We start from the raw sequence: 15746 nt of genomic DNA on the forward strand, positions 1-15746 counted from the left end.
TAGTCCTTAAGTCAACAAGAAAGGGCTCTTGATGAGCACTCTTGTATGTGGCATTAGTATCATTAGCCCTGTTTATCATGAAAAGGGCTTCTACAATCCAAATCTTTAAGGAACTGTTGAAAAGGTACCAGACTGACTGATATTGCCTTCTGAATAGACACTAACATAATGAAGACAGTAACTGAATTCACATTCCTCATTTCTTTTTTCTTTTTTTTTTTTGCTATAAAGTGAGGGAGAAAGAATTCTACCTCTACATTCACTACAAGTTGCATGAGGCTACTTAGTGGGGCAGGAGTGGGGGTTGTGTTGAAGTGAGCTCCAGACAGATGTTGGTATAAATGAAGGTGTACCTCAAGTTCTAGTGATGCTTAGTGCTTAAGTAACTGGCCATGAGAAGAAATATCATGAAAGGTTAGTGTTTTGGGAGCAGTGTTTGTCAGTAGTTTTGATGCAAGACCAGGTATTCATGAAAGATGATTTAAATACAAGGGAGAGTAATGTGGCAGTTGAGGGTATAAATGTAGTTGTGAGCTGAAAAAGGGGCTGGTGATTGGGAAAACCCAGTTTAAAAGAGCGTCAAAAACAAGTATACATATGCAAGTAGATCAGTGGGTAATACTGAATTTTAAACTAATTGTTAGGCTTGCAAGAGAAACTTTTGGATGTAGATATGGAGAGGGGCAGTTGATGCCTGATCATTACCTTGTGGAGACAAGGGGAAAGATTTGTAGAGGTTTCCAGAAAACAGGAAATGTTATGGGTGAGAAGAGACTGGTGAAAGTAAGTGAGCTTGAAAAAGACTTGTGTGAAGAAATACCAAGAGACTTAGTAACGAATGGCAAGAGGTGAGGGTAAATTAAGCTAGGGGAGTGGGTCAAGAGTAGGAGGTATTTAGGGACGCAGTACTGGCATATGCAAGAGATGCATGTGGAATGTGTAATACAGGAACTACCTGTTTATCAGTCTCTTTATTCCATGATGTATGGAAAAACATGAGGTGTACACTGATATTAGTTAAATAACAGCAGCATTACACAGATGGCATCAGTGGGAACACTAGGAACTTCTGCAAACACTGTGCTAGAGTTGCCCTATGCCAGTGGCCTAAGAGCAAGGCACTAAATGCTATGAAGTGGCACTGGAGTTCACCAGCTAAGGAGACTATGTTGCCATCGCCACCCCCTTTAGGGAGTTCCAGCTGGGAACAGACATTAGAAATACAAATAGATAGAACGGTGCTGCAACATGTTATGAAAATCTTGTAAAATGATTATACAATAATTTCATTTTCAGTATGATAATCAACAAGAGTACATCAGGCAACAATGTGCATTAGGCATTTTGGGTATTACCAAATATAACAAACTGTCTATATCAGAAAGAAAAGGACACATCCTACTTGGTACTGTGATAATATAGATCTGAAAGGACAGATAAGTAACATCATCCTATTGCCATCCTGTCATGGAATTTTGTAGGAATTTTAGTTCATTCATTATTCATCAATTTCTTGAAATCACTAAAAAGAAGCATCCTCTATGCATATAATTTCTCAAATAAATGAAGAGGAAGAACAGATGGCACCAGTGTTTGGGGTTTTTATCCCTATGAGGATTGAGAGGTGCTGTTGTTTGGAGCTATCATTCAAACATGGAAAACTGAATGGTGCCAGTGCTTTGGGTTTTCCAGCCAAATGAGTTAAAGATAAACAGGAGTGCACTGTACTATCATAAAACTTTTTAAATTTCTGCATGCTTTGTGCACTAACCATTTTCTTTCATTTCACTCCATTCATCCTATACTCTTTTGGAATAAAAGTACTTCCTCATATCTTTTAAAAAGTTTCTTGCTTAATATCACGTTATGTACAATGGTTGTTCTATCCCTGTATCTCTCAAAGAACTGTTCACCTTCTATGTCATCTATCAGTTTTAAAAACCTGAGGGTTGTGATAGGTCATCCCAACTCTTCTCTCTTCCAAGGTGGGTAAATTTTAGTGTGCCAAAACATATCTTCTGCCATATGGTATAATTTCATTATGTGTTGGGTTTAAGACCTATAAGTATTCTGTAATCATCTCTTCTAGATATCTCAATGTATTCTAAAACCTCTTGACTCTATTTCATTTGTGTTGAGGCTATAGTGACTTCTACTGAAATTGTTCTTCAGTTCCTCTTATATACTTACATCAGCCTCTTAAATTCTTTCCTCTGAATACCCTAACATGATTAGTAGTCCTTTAATTGACAATTCATTCCTGATGAATTCGTGAAGTTTTGAACTTTCTCCAGCCTTGTCCAAAAATTATTTTCAAAGTTCCTTTGATTAAACTTTTTTATCATGCTATACTCATTCCATGATCTCATATATTACAAATGCTGGCTGACTAGAGTGTTGCCTATATCTTTGCCACTGCATATCTTGAAGCTCCTTTGCTTTTTGGCATCTATTAAGTAAAGAATTCTTCTCTCATTCTGAAAATTCCCTCTACATCTAAAGCAAGAAGTATTCATGTTCCTAATCCTTCATTGTAAATTTCACAGAACTTCTAACTCTAGTTCCCTGGTTCCTGGCTTCTGAACTCCATTCCCAACCTATGTTGCCATAGAGACTCTTGACACGTGTGTAATTTCTGAGATTATACCCCCTCTTTTAGGTCTCTTCTCACTTACGCTCTTGCAATTTCCTCTTTTACCATATAGTCCATCTTGAGTATTACATGGTCACTTTTCCAGACAGTATCACATACAAAAACCTCAATATACATGGTAAAATGTGAAGATAAGGTGTAGCAATAACAGAGTCTGCAAGCACTTGTGTGCCAGTGTACAAAGGCAAATATCGGAATAAAAACCTTGTTCAATTCTATAGGGTTCACTAAATAAAAATCCTGAACATACCATAACATTTTTATAACTTTTACTCTACCACAAACGGAACATGAATACCGAATTTTTCATTCATACTTGTTCGCCATTTCCCTCATTAGTGACATAGCACAGGGAACACATGAAGAAATGGCTTCATTTGCTTACATCCATTCTCTAGCTGTATAATGCATCATGACCACAGCCCCCTATTCACAAGCACACCTCACAAAACTTTCTGTGGTTTCTCCCAACTGCTTCACATGCCCAGCTCCAGTCCACTGACAGCATGTTGACCCCGGTATACCACACTGTTCCAATTCAAACTAACCCATGCATACCTTTCATCTTCCTGCATGTTAGGCTCCTGAGCAATTAACATGTTTCATTCCATTCATCTCCAGTTTGGTCTCCCCTTGTAATGCAAAAAACCCATTGTCAGCATCCCTTCACTCATTTCCTCCATTTGCCCTAACCAACTCGGCACAACTCTGTCTCCATCACTCTTGTCTTATCACCACACCTCTCCCTTACTTACTTACTTGATCAATCCTCCTCATACCACAGAAACATTTTAACAAACCTCTAATATTCAAAATTTCAAGGGGAACATCAGCTTCTGATCGAGACTCGTACATAACCTGCCCATCATCACTCTGTACCACTCGACCTTTACGACCAGTCATTTCTGCAACATTTTCTGGTCCTCCCAACTCATCAATCAGCTGGTCCAGTGTGTTGGGGGGAAGTTTTCGGCCAAGATTTTCAATTCCTTTCACAAGATCCGTTTTTAATTTGTTTGCCTTATCCACATGATCTTTTGGTGGTGGTGGTGGTTTCTCTCCATTTTCTACACGACCTTTGCCATTTTTCTGTTTGTGGTTTTTGGCCTTTCCTCGTTTTTTTGGACGACCCCAACTGTCTATACAGAAAAGAGAGAAAACATTAATTCCTGTAAAATACATCACACTCTAAACTGCTTAAGTCAAACATTCAATGAATACAATGCATGATCAAACATCATCCTTTTTTTTTTTTTTTTTTTTTTTTTTGCTTTGTCGTGTCTCCCGCGTTTGCGAGGTAGCGCAAGGAAACAGACGAAAGAAATGGCCCAACCCACCCCCATACACATGTATATACATACGTCCACACATGCAAATATACATACCTACACAGCTTTCCATGGTTTACCCCAGACGCTTCACATGCCTTGATTCAATCCACTGACAGCACGTCAACCTCGGTATACCACATCGCTCCAATTCACTCTATTCCTTGCCCTCCTTTCACCCTCCTGCATGTTCAGGCCCCGATCACACAAAATCTTTTTCACTCCATCTTTCCACCTCCAATTTGGTCTCCCTCTTCTCCTCGTTCCCTCCACCTCCGACACATATATCCTCTTGGTCAATCTTTCCTCACTCATTCTCTCCATGTGCCCAAACCATTTCAAAACACCCTCTTCTGCTCTCTCAACCACGCTCTTTTTATTTCCACACATCTCTCTTACCCTTACGTTACTTACTCGATCAAACCACCTCACACCACACATTGTCCTCAAACATCTCATTTCCAGCACATCCATCCTCCTGCGCACAACTCTATCCATAGCCCACGCCTCGCAACCATACAACATTGTTGGAACCACTATTCCTTCAAACATACCCATTTTAGCTTTCCGAGATAATGTTCTCGACTTCCACACATTCTTCAAGGCTCCCAGAATTTTCGCCCCCTCCCCCACCCTATGATCCACTTCCGCTTCCATGGTTCCATCCGCTGCCAGATCCACTCCCAGATATCTAAAACACTTCACTTCCTCCAGTTTTTCTCCATTCAAACTCACCTCCCAAATGACTTGACCCTCAACCCTACTGTACCTAATAACCTTGCTCTTATTCACATTTACTCTTAACTTTCTTCTTCCACACACTTTACCAAACTCAGTCACCAGCTTCTGCAGTTTCTCACATGAATCAGCCACCAGCGAACAACAACTGACTCACTTCCCAAGCTCTCTCATCCCCAACAGACTTCATACTTGCCCCTCTTTCCAAAACTCTTGCATTCACCTCCCTAACAACCCCATCCATAAACAAATTAAACAACCATGGAGACATCACACACCCCTTCCGCAAACCTACATTCACTGAGAACCAATCACTTTCCTCTCTTCCTACACGTACACATCATTCATCAAAATGAAATACTGAGAAAAGTTCAAATTCTAAATCCATGTCAATTTTTTTTTTTTCAATGCTGAAAGAAACTACTAAGTGGAATTTGTTTGGTCACTGAATATTACACCTTTCTCGTGGGATAAAAAATCAAGAGTACAAAATAATGAATAATTTCACAAAATAATTCTAGCAGTATCATAACTAGCAAAATTGCCTTCATTTAAAGAAAAAAATTACTAACCTTCTTCATCATAATCACTAATTCCTGAGAAGTCCGACGAAGCTTCAGATGTATATGCATCTTCATCTTCCTCCTCACCTCCACTCTCCCCTATAACATATTGTTTATTCATTAAAGAATAAATAAAGACAGTTTACACCTGATAACATATATAAATCAACAAACATATCAGGGCAACTGTATAATGTTATCTCACATGAAAATGAATCAATTTATAAAAGCAAATTCTTGCATACAAAGAAAGGCTTACAGCAATATTGTCATAATCAAACAATTTGCATATTTCTGGACTACAACTAACTTCTGCCTTCACTCCTGTGTAGAAGAACAATAAACTCTTATTTACTTCTTCACCTGTCATGAGGTTATATCCTACCTCAAATCACTTAAGTTCTTTTTGTACATATTTTCCACTTCAATCTATCAACACTAAAAAGGAAATACCTGAATCTCACGCCTATCATGTGTCATTCCACCACCTGATATGCACACTATAGCTGCAGTAAACACTGGTGATTTATTACTCTAATATAAGACATATATAATTTCACTTAACTGTCAACCATCCTTTAACTTCTAAAAATAACTCCGATTTCAAAGTTACTTTCCCAACCACTGTAGTATACTTGGATCCCAATACTTAGGTATCTACAGAAGACAGTCAGCTATTTCTGTCCCTATCACCATGCCTTTACCAGGATTTAATAGTAAGAGATTTTTAAGATTTTTCCATGAGATCAATGCATGCTAATTTCTCAAAAACCAACTTTGTTTCAATTATGCATTCAGCATCATCCCTGCAAAAAATCCATACATACATTCATCATAAAAATGCACTTCTTCTAAACTGCTAAACTGCCCATGAATCAGACATTATCTAAATCAACTTTTCACATCATTCATATGACTAAAACTAAAAACTAGGAGTAACAATGATGGGTGCCATCACACAGGGCCCTGCCATAATATTCATTGTACCTTAACCCACTGACTGCTGATGTGACAACACTACAGACAACCTCTGGCAGATGAATGCATGTGTGCTATGTATAATCCGGGGCTTTCAGAAATCCCTTGCGAAGTAGGGAGGGGAGTACCGAGTCAGAAAACAGTCACTGACATTTTAGACAATACCGCCTTATCCATGTCCCTATTTTGTCCAATCATCTTGTAGGTTTCCATTAAATTGTCAAGTAGAAAGTACAATAACAGCACACTGCCAGGACATCAGAGGAAAATCCCCTTTACTATATACATACATAGATTCCACATTTTGACACATTACAGCAGTGGTCATAGTTTTCCTAAAGATGACTGCTCCCACACCAATCAAGGAAACCTAGAATCTCAAAAAACATACACACTAATCAAGGAAACCTAAAATTTCAAAAAAAATAGTCTTAAAACAATTGTGGTGTTCCTTAGGGTGTGCACTCATGTTTCTAAGTGAACCATACCCTATGGCCACTGAAAATATATGTCGAATAGACTAAACATATTTACAAGCATCTTCCACAAATAACCAAATGCACAAATACACTGGCGACTCAACATTGCATTCCTCTAAGTCCTACAATTCTGCTCCTTCTTCTTTCACTTGATCTGAATCTCATCTTGACATAATTTCCTCTATAAACTCGGACTTAGACACGATACCTTAGTGGGGTATACAAAATCTGGTTAAGTTTAATGCCTCTCAGACCCAATTTCTAACCATCTCTCTTATCAAAAATTCCTAACAACTTTCTTCTCTCTTTTGACAGTTTTGTAAATTTATCTCTTAACTCAACGAACATACTTGATGTTACTGTAACATCAATTCTTTCTTAGAAACCCCTGCTTCAAAGAAATTGGGAGTTCTATTCATATGTTAAAATTTCTTTTCTTCTGAACACTTGCTCTGTTCATACAAAGGACTGATCCATCCTTGTATGGAGTACTGCTCTCACACTTGAGACAGTTCAAGCTCTGCATCCTTACTTGGCAGACTTGAGATGAAAGTGGTACGACTTATAAATTTTCCTAAGCTAACTTCAAAACTTGACCCATTTGCCCTACACAGCAATGTTTCACTTTCCTTTTCTATAGTATTAATTAGGTTTTTGCTCCCAAGAGCTGGCTGCTTGTGTTCTCCACCACAAGCTAGACCATGCAATACTCAGAAAGCTGCTACATCACATGATTATTGTGTAGCTATTGGCAACTCAAGGGTGAGCCATTTTGATAACTGTTTCTATTCCTAATTCAAGCTTTGGAACTCTCTATCCTCTCATATTTCTTCCAATAACTATGAACTGGCACATCTTAAAAGACAGGTTTTTCACTTCCCCCAAAATTCATAAATAGTTCCCCTTGCCTCTTCTTTTTCCCTTTCATAATCCTCTCTGTATTTCAAGTAAGGCCCAGCCTTGATGTGGAAATCTGTCCTTGACTGGAGCCTCCGTTAAAAAAAAAAAAAAAAAAAAAAAAAAAAAAAAAGTGGTATGTACATTACCAGAAAGTGGGAAATCATATCATAATAAATGGTGATATGGGTTTATACCATGAGATTAGAAGTGACACAGTAGTGGCCTGAACATTATTCACCTGAGAAGCTCATCACACACGTAAGGTTCATTATATTGTTATCCAAGACAATCTTGTTGTCCCATCTGTAGACAAACCAAGGAAATTGAATGACACAAGATGACTAACCCAAATACAAACAGTTGCCAATAACTCTTCCATTTTCTTAGTAGAATAGAAATTGCTGGCTAGAAGGGAGATATATTTTCATGAAAATATGTAAATGGTGAGCAGGAAGGTTGTGCCTACAATGAGGGAAATAAAAATAGGAAAATGGCGGGGTGACAGGTTATATATGTATACATGCCAAGGAACTCATCAACTGCACAACTAACCCCTATCCACAGTTGCCAATGACTCACCTGTTTCATTAGCAAGATAGAAAATGTTGATGTACTTTTGGGAATGTGTGTTACGAGTGTGCAGAAAAATTGTGCCAGCAATATGGGAGGTAAGAAGAGTAAAATGGTGGTGGTGAGTGATTGTAAATGTCATTCTGCCATTCTCTGATGTTGTAGAAGTGTCTAAACCTGATAACTTTGCTTATACTCTAATTTACTCTCAACTTTCTCCTTTCACACACTATCCCAAACTCAGATGCCAACATCAAATTTCTCACTCCAATCTGTAATCAGCGCTGTTTCATCAGCAAACAATAAGTGACTCACTTCCCAGGCACTTTCATCCCCTACAGATCTGCCTACTCATCCCTTTTTCTAAGACCCTTGCATTTACCTCCTTCACCACCACATCCATAAACAAATCAAATGAGAGTAAAAACACATTCATTAGGTTTAGTAAGGTAGAGGGACAGGTTACTCTGTGGTGTGAGTGTTAATGGAGAAAATCAGGAGGAAATGAAATGTTTTAGATATTGTTGACTGGTTGGTAAGGTTATTTAATGTATGTATGACTCATGGTGAGGTGCCTGAGGATTGGCGGAATGCGTGCATAGTGCCATTGTACAAAGGCAAAGGGGATAAGAGTGAGTGCTCAAATTACAGAGGTATAAGTTTGTTGAGTATTCCTGGTAAATTATATGGGAGGGTATTGATTGAGAGGGTGAAGGCATGTACAGAGCATCAGATTGGGGAAGAGCAGTGCGGTTTCAGAAGTGGTAGAGGATGTGTGGATCAGGTGTTTGCTTTGAAGAATGTATGTGAGAAATACTTAGAAAAGCAAATGGATTTGTATGTAGCATTTATGGATCTGGAGAAGGCATATGATAGAGTTGATAGAGATGCTCTGTGGAAGGTATTAAGAATATATGGTGTGGGAGGCAAGTTGTTAGAAGCAGTGAAAAGTTTTTATCGAGGATGTAAGGCATGTGTACGTGTAGGAAGAGAGGAAAGTGATTGGTTCTCAGTGAATGTAGGTTTGCGGCAGGGGTGTGTGATGTCTCCATGGTTGTTTAATTTGTTTATGGATGGGGTTGTTAGGGAGGTAAATGCAAGAGTCCTGGAAAGAGGGGCAAGTATGAAGTCTGTTGGGGATGAGAGAGCTTGGGAAGTGAGTCAGTTGTTGTTCGCTGATGATACAGCACTGGTGGCTGATTCATGTGAGAAACTGCAGAAGCTGGTGACTGAGTTTGGTAAAGTGTGTGGAAGAAGAAAGTTAAGAGTAAATGGGAATAAGAGCAAGGTTATTAGGTACAGTAGGGGTGAGGGTCAAGTCAATTGGGAGGTGAGTTTGAATGGAGAAAAACTGGAGGAAGTGAAGTGTTTTAGATATCTGGGAGTGGATCTGGCAGCGGATGGAACCATGGAAGCGGAAGTGGATCATAGGGTGGGGGAGGGGGCGAAAATTTTGGGAGCCTTGAAAAATGTGTGGAAGTCGAGAACATTATCTCGGAAAGCAAAAATGGGTATGTTTGAAGGAATAGTGGTTCCAACAATGTTGTATGGTTGCGAGGCGTGGGCTATGGATAGAGATGTGCGCAGGAGGATGGATGTGCTGGAAATGAGATGTTTGAGGACAATGTGTGGTGTGAGGTGGTTTGATCGAGTAAGTAACGTAAGGGTAAGAGAGATGTGTGGAAATAAAAAGAGCGTGGTTGAGAGAGCAGAAGAGGGTGTTTTGAAATGGTTTGGGCACATGGAGAGAATGAGTGAGGAAAGATTGACCAAGAGGATATATGTGTCGGAGGTGGAGGGAACGAGGAGAAGAGGGAGACCAAATTGGAGGTGGAAAGATGGAGTGAAAAAGATTTTGTGTGATCGGGGCCTGAACATGCAGGAGGGTGAAAGGAGGGCAAGGAATAGAGTGAATTGGAGCCATGTGGTATACAGGGGTTGACGTGCTGTCAGTGGATTGAATCAAGGCATGTGAAGCGTCTGGGGTAAACCATGGAAAGCTGTGTAGGTATGTATATTTGCGTGTGTGGACGTGTGTATGTAGATGTGTATGGGGGGGGGGGGGGTTGGGCCATTTCTTTCGTCTGTTTCCTTGCGCTACCTCGCAAACGCGGGAGACAGCGACAAAGTATAAAAAAAAAAAAAAAAAAAAAAAAAAAAAAAAAAAAAAAAATGTGGGAGTGTACAGTGGCAGCAAATGGAACCATGGAAGTAGAAGTGAGTCATAAGAGCGGGTAAGGAGGTGAAGAGGTTACTATCTGGGAAGGTGAAAATGATCATGTTTGAAGGTACATCAGTCCCAAAATTGTTGTATGAATGTGAGGCATGGGCTATATGTGAGGAGCTGCAAAGGAGGGCTGGATGTGTTGGAGATGAAATATATGAGGACAATATGTGATATGAGGCAGTTTGATTAAGTAATAAAAGGGTTAAGAAAGATAAGTGGTAAAGAAAAGAGTGTGACTGAGAGAATATTAGAAGGTAGTCCTGAAAATGTTTGGACATATAGAGAGAATGAATGAGGATAGGATGAAAAAGAGGATATATGTGTCAGAAGTGGAGGAGACAAGGGGAAGGGGTATACCAAATTGGTGATGGAAGGATGGAGTGAAAAAGACTTCAAGTGACTGTGGCCTGAAAATGGAGAAGCATGAGACATGCTTTGGACAGATTGAACTGGAAGAATGTGGTATACAGGGGTCAACATGTTAACAGACTGAACCGGGATACCCTAGTGTACTGTGAATTCACACAGTATATGTATTATTTCATTTTTTGAAAAGTGCAGCACTTTAAAATAGCCTTGGACAAGGGGTTAAAGGTTACACAAAATATTTTGCAAACATGATGCCTGTAATGTCCCATTGAAACATATATAACATCCAATATAATAATACATTTGGTAAACACATTAGGAAGTAGTAGTCAGTAATCTGAAAACACTTCACTAGAGTTGCCTTCTGTCAGTGGTCTGTTATGGGTGAGGCACTAAAGGCTAAAAAGCATTACTGGAGTTCACCAGTTATGGAGAATCTTTTGCCATGGCCATACATTGTGGAAGTTCCCAAAGGAAACAAGCATCTGAGATGTAGACATATAGATGTATAGACAGATAGGGGAGAAAGAATACTTTCCATGCATTCCTCACGTGTCGTAGAAGGCGACTAAAGGAGACAGGAGCGGGGGGCTAGAAACCCTCCCCTCCTTGTATTTTAACTTTCTAAAAGGGGAAACAGAAGAAGGAGTCATGCGGGGAGTGCTCATCCTCCTCGAAGGCTCAGATTGGGGTGTTTAATGTGTGTGGATGTAACCAAGACGAGAAAAAAGGAGAGATAGGTAGTATGTTTGAGGAAAGGAACCTGGATGTTTTGACTCTGAGTGAAATGAAGCTCAAGGGTAAACGGGAAGAGTGGTTTCGGAATGTTTTGGGAGTAAAGTCAGGGGTTGGTGAGAGGACAAGAGCAAGGAAAGGAGTAGCACTATTCCTGAAACAGGAGTGGTGGGAGTATATGATACAGTATAAGAAAGTAAACTCTAGATTGATATGGGTAAAACTGAACCTGGATGGAGAGAGATGGGTGATTATTGGTGCATATGCACCTGGGCATGAGAAGAAAGATCATGAGAGGCAAGTGTTTTGGGAGCAGCTGAGTGAGTGTGTTAGTAGTTTTGATGCACGAGACCAGGTCATAGTGATGGGTGATTTGAATGCAAAGGCGAGTAATGTGGCACTTGAGGGAATAATTGGTGTACATGGGATGTTCAGTGTTGTAAATGAAAATGGTGAAGAGCTTGTAGATTTATGTGCTGAAAAAGGACTGATGACTGAGAATACTTGGTTTAAAAAGAGATATACATTAGTATACGTATGTAAGCAGGAGAGATGGCCAGAGAGCGTTATTGGACTATGTGTTAATTGATAGGCGCGCGAAAGAGACCTTTGGATGTTAATGTGCTGAGAGGTGCAACTGGAGGGATGTCTGATCATTATCTTGTGGAGGCGAAGGTGAAGATTTGTGGAGGTTTTCAGAAAAGAAGAGAGAATGTTGGGGTGAAGAGAGTGGTGACAGTAAGTGAGCATGGGAAGGAGACTTGTGTGAGGAAGTACCAAGAGAGACTTTAGTGCAGAATGGAAGAAGGTGAGAACAAAGGGCGTAAGGGGAGTGGGGGAGGAATGTGATGTTTTTAGGGAAGCAGTGAAGGCTTGCGCTAAAGATGCTTGTGGCATGAGAAGCATGGGAGGTGGGCAGATTAGAAAGGGTAGTGAGTAATGGGATGAAGAAGTAACACTATTAGTGAAAGAGAGGAGAGAGGCATTTGGACAAGTTTTGCACGGAAATAATGCAAATGACTGGGAGATGTATAAAAGAAAGAGGCAGGAGGTCAAGAGAAAGGTGCAAGAGGTGAAAAAGAGTGCAAATGAGAGTTGGGGTGAGAGAGTATCATTAAATCTTACGGAGAATAAAAAGATGATTTGAAAGGAGGTAAATAAGTGCGTAAGACAAGAGAACATATGGGAACATCAGTGAAGGGGGCTAATGGGGAGGTGATAAGTAGTGGTGATGTGAGAAGGAAATGGAGTGAGTATTTTGAAGGTTTGTTAAATGTGTTTGATGATAGAGTGGCAGATATAGGGTGTTTTGGTAGAGGTGGTGTGCAAAGTGAGAGGGTTAGGGAGAATGATTTGGTAAAAGAGAAGAGGTAGTAAAAGCTTTGCAGATGATGAAAGCTGGCAAGGCAGCAGGTTTGGATGGTACTGCAGTGGAATTTATTAAAAAAGGGGGGTGACTGTGTTGTTGACTGGTTGGTAAGGATATTTAATGTATGTATGACTTATGGTGAGGTGCCTGAGAATTGGTGGAATGCATGCAAGTGCCATTGTACAAAGGCAAAGGGGATAAATGTGAGTGCTCAAATTACATAGGTATAAGTTTGTTGAGTATTCCTGGGAAATTATATGGGAGGGTATTGATTGAGAGGGTGAAGGCATGTACAGAGCATCAGATTGGGGAAGAGCAGTGTGGTTTAGAAGTGGTAGAGGATGTGTGGATCAGGTGTTTGCTTTGAAGAATATATGTGAGAAATACTTAGAAAAGCAAATGGATTTGTATGTAGCATTTATGGATCTGGAGAAGGTATATGATAAGAGTTCATAGAGATGATCTGTGGAAGGTATTAAGAATATATGGTGTGAGAAGCAAGTTGTTAGAAGCAGTGAAAAGTTTTTATCGAGGATGTAAGGCATGTGTATGAGTAGGAAGAGATTGGTTCTCAGTAAATGTCGGTGTGCGGCAGGGGTGCGTAATGTCTCCATGGTTGTTTAATTTGTTTATGGATGGGGTTGTTGGGGAGGTGAATGGAAGAGATTTGGAGAGAGGGGCAAGTATGGAGTCTGTTGTGGATGAAAGAGCTTGGGAAGTGAGTCAGTTGTTGTTCGCTAATGATACAGCGCTGGTGGCTGATTCGGGTGAGAAACTGCAGAAGCTGGTGACTGAGTTTGGTAAAGTGTGAGAAAGAAGAAAGCCGAGAGAAAATGTGAATAAGAGCAAGGTTATTCGGTACAGTAGGGTTAAGGGACATGTCAATTGGGAGGTAAGTTTGAAAGGAGAAAAACTGGAGGAAGTGAAGTGTTTTAGATATCTGGGAGTGGATTTGGCAGCGGATGGAACCATGGAAACAGAAGTGAGTCACAGGGTGGGGGTGGGGTGAAAGTTCTGGGAGCATTGAAAAATGTGTGGAAGGTGAGAACATTACCTTGAAAAGCAAAAATGGGTATTTTGAAGGAATAGTGGTTCCAACAATGTTATATGGTTGCGAGGTGTAGGCTATAGATAGAGCTGTGCAGAAGGTGGATATATTGGAAATGAGATATTTGAGGACAATATGTGGTGTGAGGTGGTTTGTTCAAGTAAGTAATGAAAAGGGAAGAGAGATGTGTGGTAATAAAAAGAGTGTGGTTTAGAAAGCAGAAGAGGGTGTGTTGAAATGGTATGGTCACATGGAGAGAATGAGTGAGGAAAGATTGACAAAGAGGATATATGTGTGAGAGGTGGAGGGAACGAGAAGTGGGAGACCAAATTGGAGGTGGAAAGTTGGAGTGAAAAAGATTTTGAGTGATTGGGGCCTGAACATGCAGGAGGGTGAAAGGTGTGGAAGGAATAGAGAGAATTGGAACGATTTGGTATACCGGGGTCGACGTGCTGTCAATGGATTGAACCAGAGCATGTGAAGCATCTGGGGTAAACCATGGAAAGTTTTTTGGGGCCTGGATGTTGAAAGGGAGCTGTGGTTTTGGTGCATTATACATGACAACTAGAGACTGTGTGTGAACGAATGTGGCCTTTGTTTTCTTTTCCTGGTGCTACCTCACGTGCATGCGGGGAGAGGGGGTTGTCATTTCATGTGTGCCAGGGTGGGGACAGGAATGAATAAAGCCAGCAAGTATAAATTATGTACATGTGTATATATGCATATGTCTGTGTATGTATATATATGTATACATTGAAATGTACAGGTATGTATATGTGCGTGTGTGGACACATATTCATATACATGTGTACGTGGGCGGGTTGGGCCATTCGTTCATGTTTCCTTGCGCTACCTCGCTAACGCGGGAGACAGCGACAAAGTATAATAAATAAAATGAATAAAACTATACATTTTTTTTTTTTTTGCTTTGTCGCTGTCTCCCGCGTTTGTGAGGTAGCGCAAGGAAACAGACAAAAGAAATGGCCCAACCCACCCCCATACACATGTATATACATACGTCCACACACGCAAATATACATACCTACACAGCTTTCAATGGTTTACTCCAGATGCTTCACATGCCCTGATTCAATCCACTGACAGCACGTCAACCACGGTATACCACATCGATCCAATTCACTCTATTCCTTGCCCTCCTTTCACCCTCCTGCATGTTCAGGCCCCGATCACACAAAATCTCTTTCACTCCATCTTTCCACCTCCAATTTGGTCTCCCTCTTCTCCTCGTTCCCTCCACCTCCGACACATATATCCTCTCGGTCAATCTTTCCTCACTCATTCTCTCCATGTGACCAAACCATTTTAAAACATCCTCTTCTGCTCTCTCAACCACACTCTTTTTATTACCACACATCTCTCTTACCCTTACGTTACTTACTCGATCAAACCACCTCACACCAAACATTGTCCTCAAACATCTCATTTCCAGCACATCCATCCTCCTGCGCACAACTCTATCCATAGCCCACACCTCGTAACCATACAACATTGTTGGAACCACTATTCTTTCAAACATACCCATTTTTGCTTTCCGAGATAATGTTCTCGACTTCCACACATTCTTCAAGGCTCCCAGAATTTTCGCCCCCTCCCCCACCCTATGATCCACTTCCGCTTCCATGGTTCCATCCACTGCCAGATCCACTCCCAGATATCTAAAACACTTTACTTCCTCCAGTTTTTCTCCATTCAAACTTACCTCCCAATTGACTTGACCCTCAACCCTACTGTACCGAATAACCTTGCTCTTATTCACATTTACTCTTAA

General features: G+C 40.4%; 1 protein-coding gene across 2 annotated transcripts in view; it reads right to left on the minus strand.

The window, feature by feature from the left end:
* Nucleotides 1–15746, minus strand: part of sno (strawberry notch) — a 468152-nt gene that overhangs the window by 119020 nt on the left and 333386 nt on the right. For both annotated transcript variants that reach the window (XM_071695604.1, XM_071695603.1), the window contains 2 exons: nucleotides 5292–5381; nucleotides 3454–3792 (listed from right to left, as the gene is read on the minus strand). In XM_071695604.1, coding sequence (XP_071551705.1) covers nucleotides 3454–3792; nucleotides 5292–5381 — 429 coding nt within the window. The remainder of the gene's footprint in view (nucleotides 1–3453; nucleotides 3793–5291; nucleotides 5382–15746) is intronic.

The sequence above is a fragment of the Panulirus ornatus genome, chromosome 58, assembly GCF_036320965.1.
Source record: "Panulirus ornatus isolate Po-2019 chromosome 58, ASM3632096v1, whole genome shotgun sequence".
Lineage (NCBI taxonomy): Eukaryota > Metazoa > Arthropoda > Malacostraca > Decapoda > Palinuridae > Panulirus > Panulirus ornatus.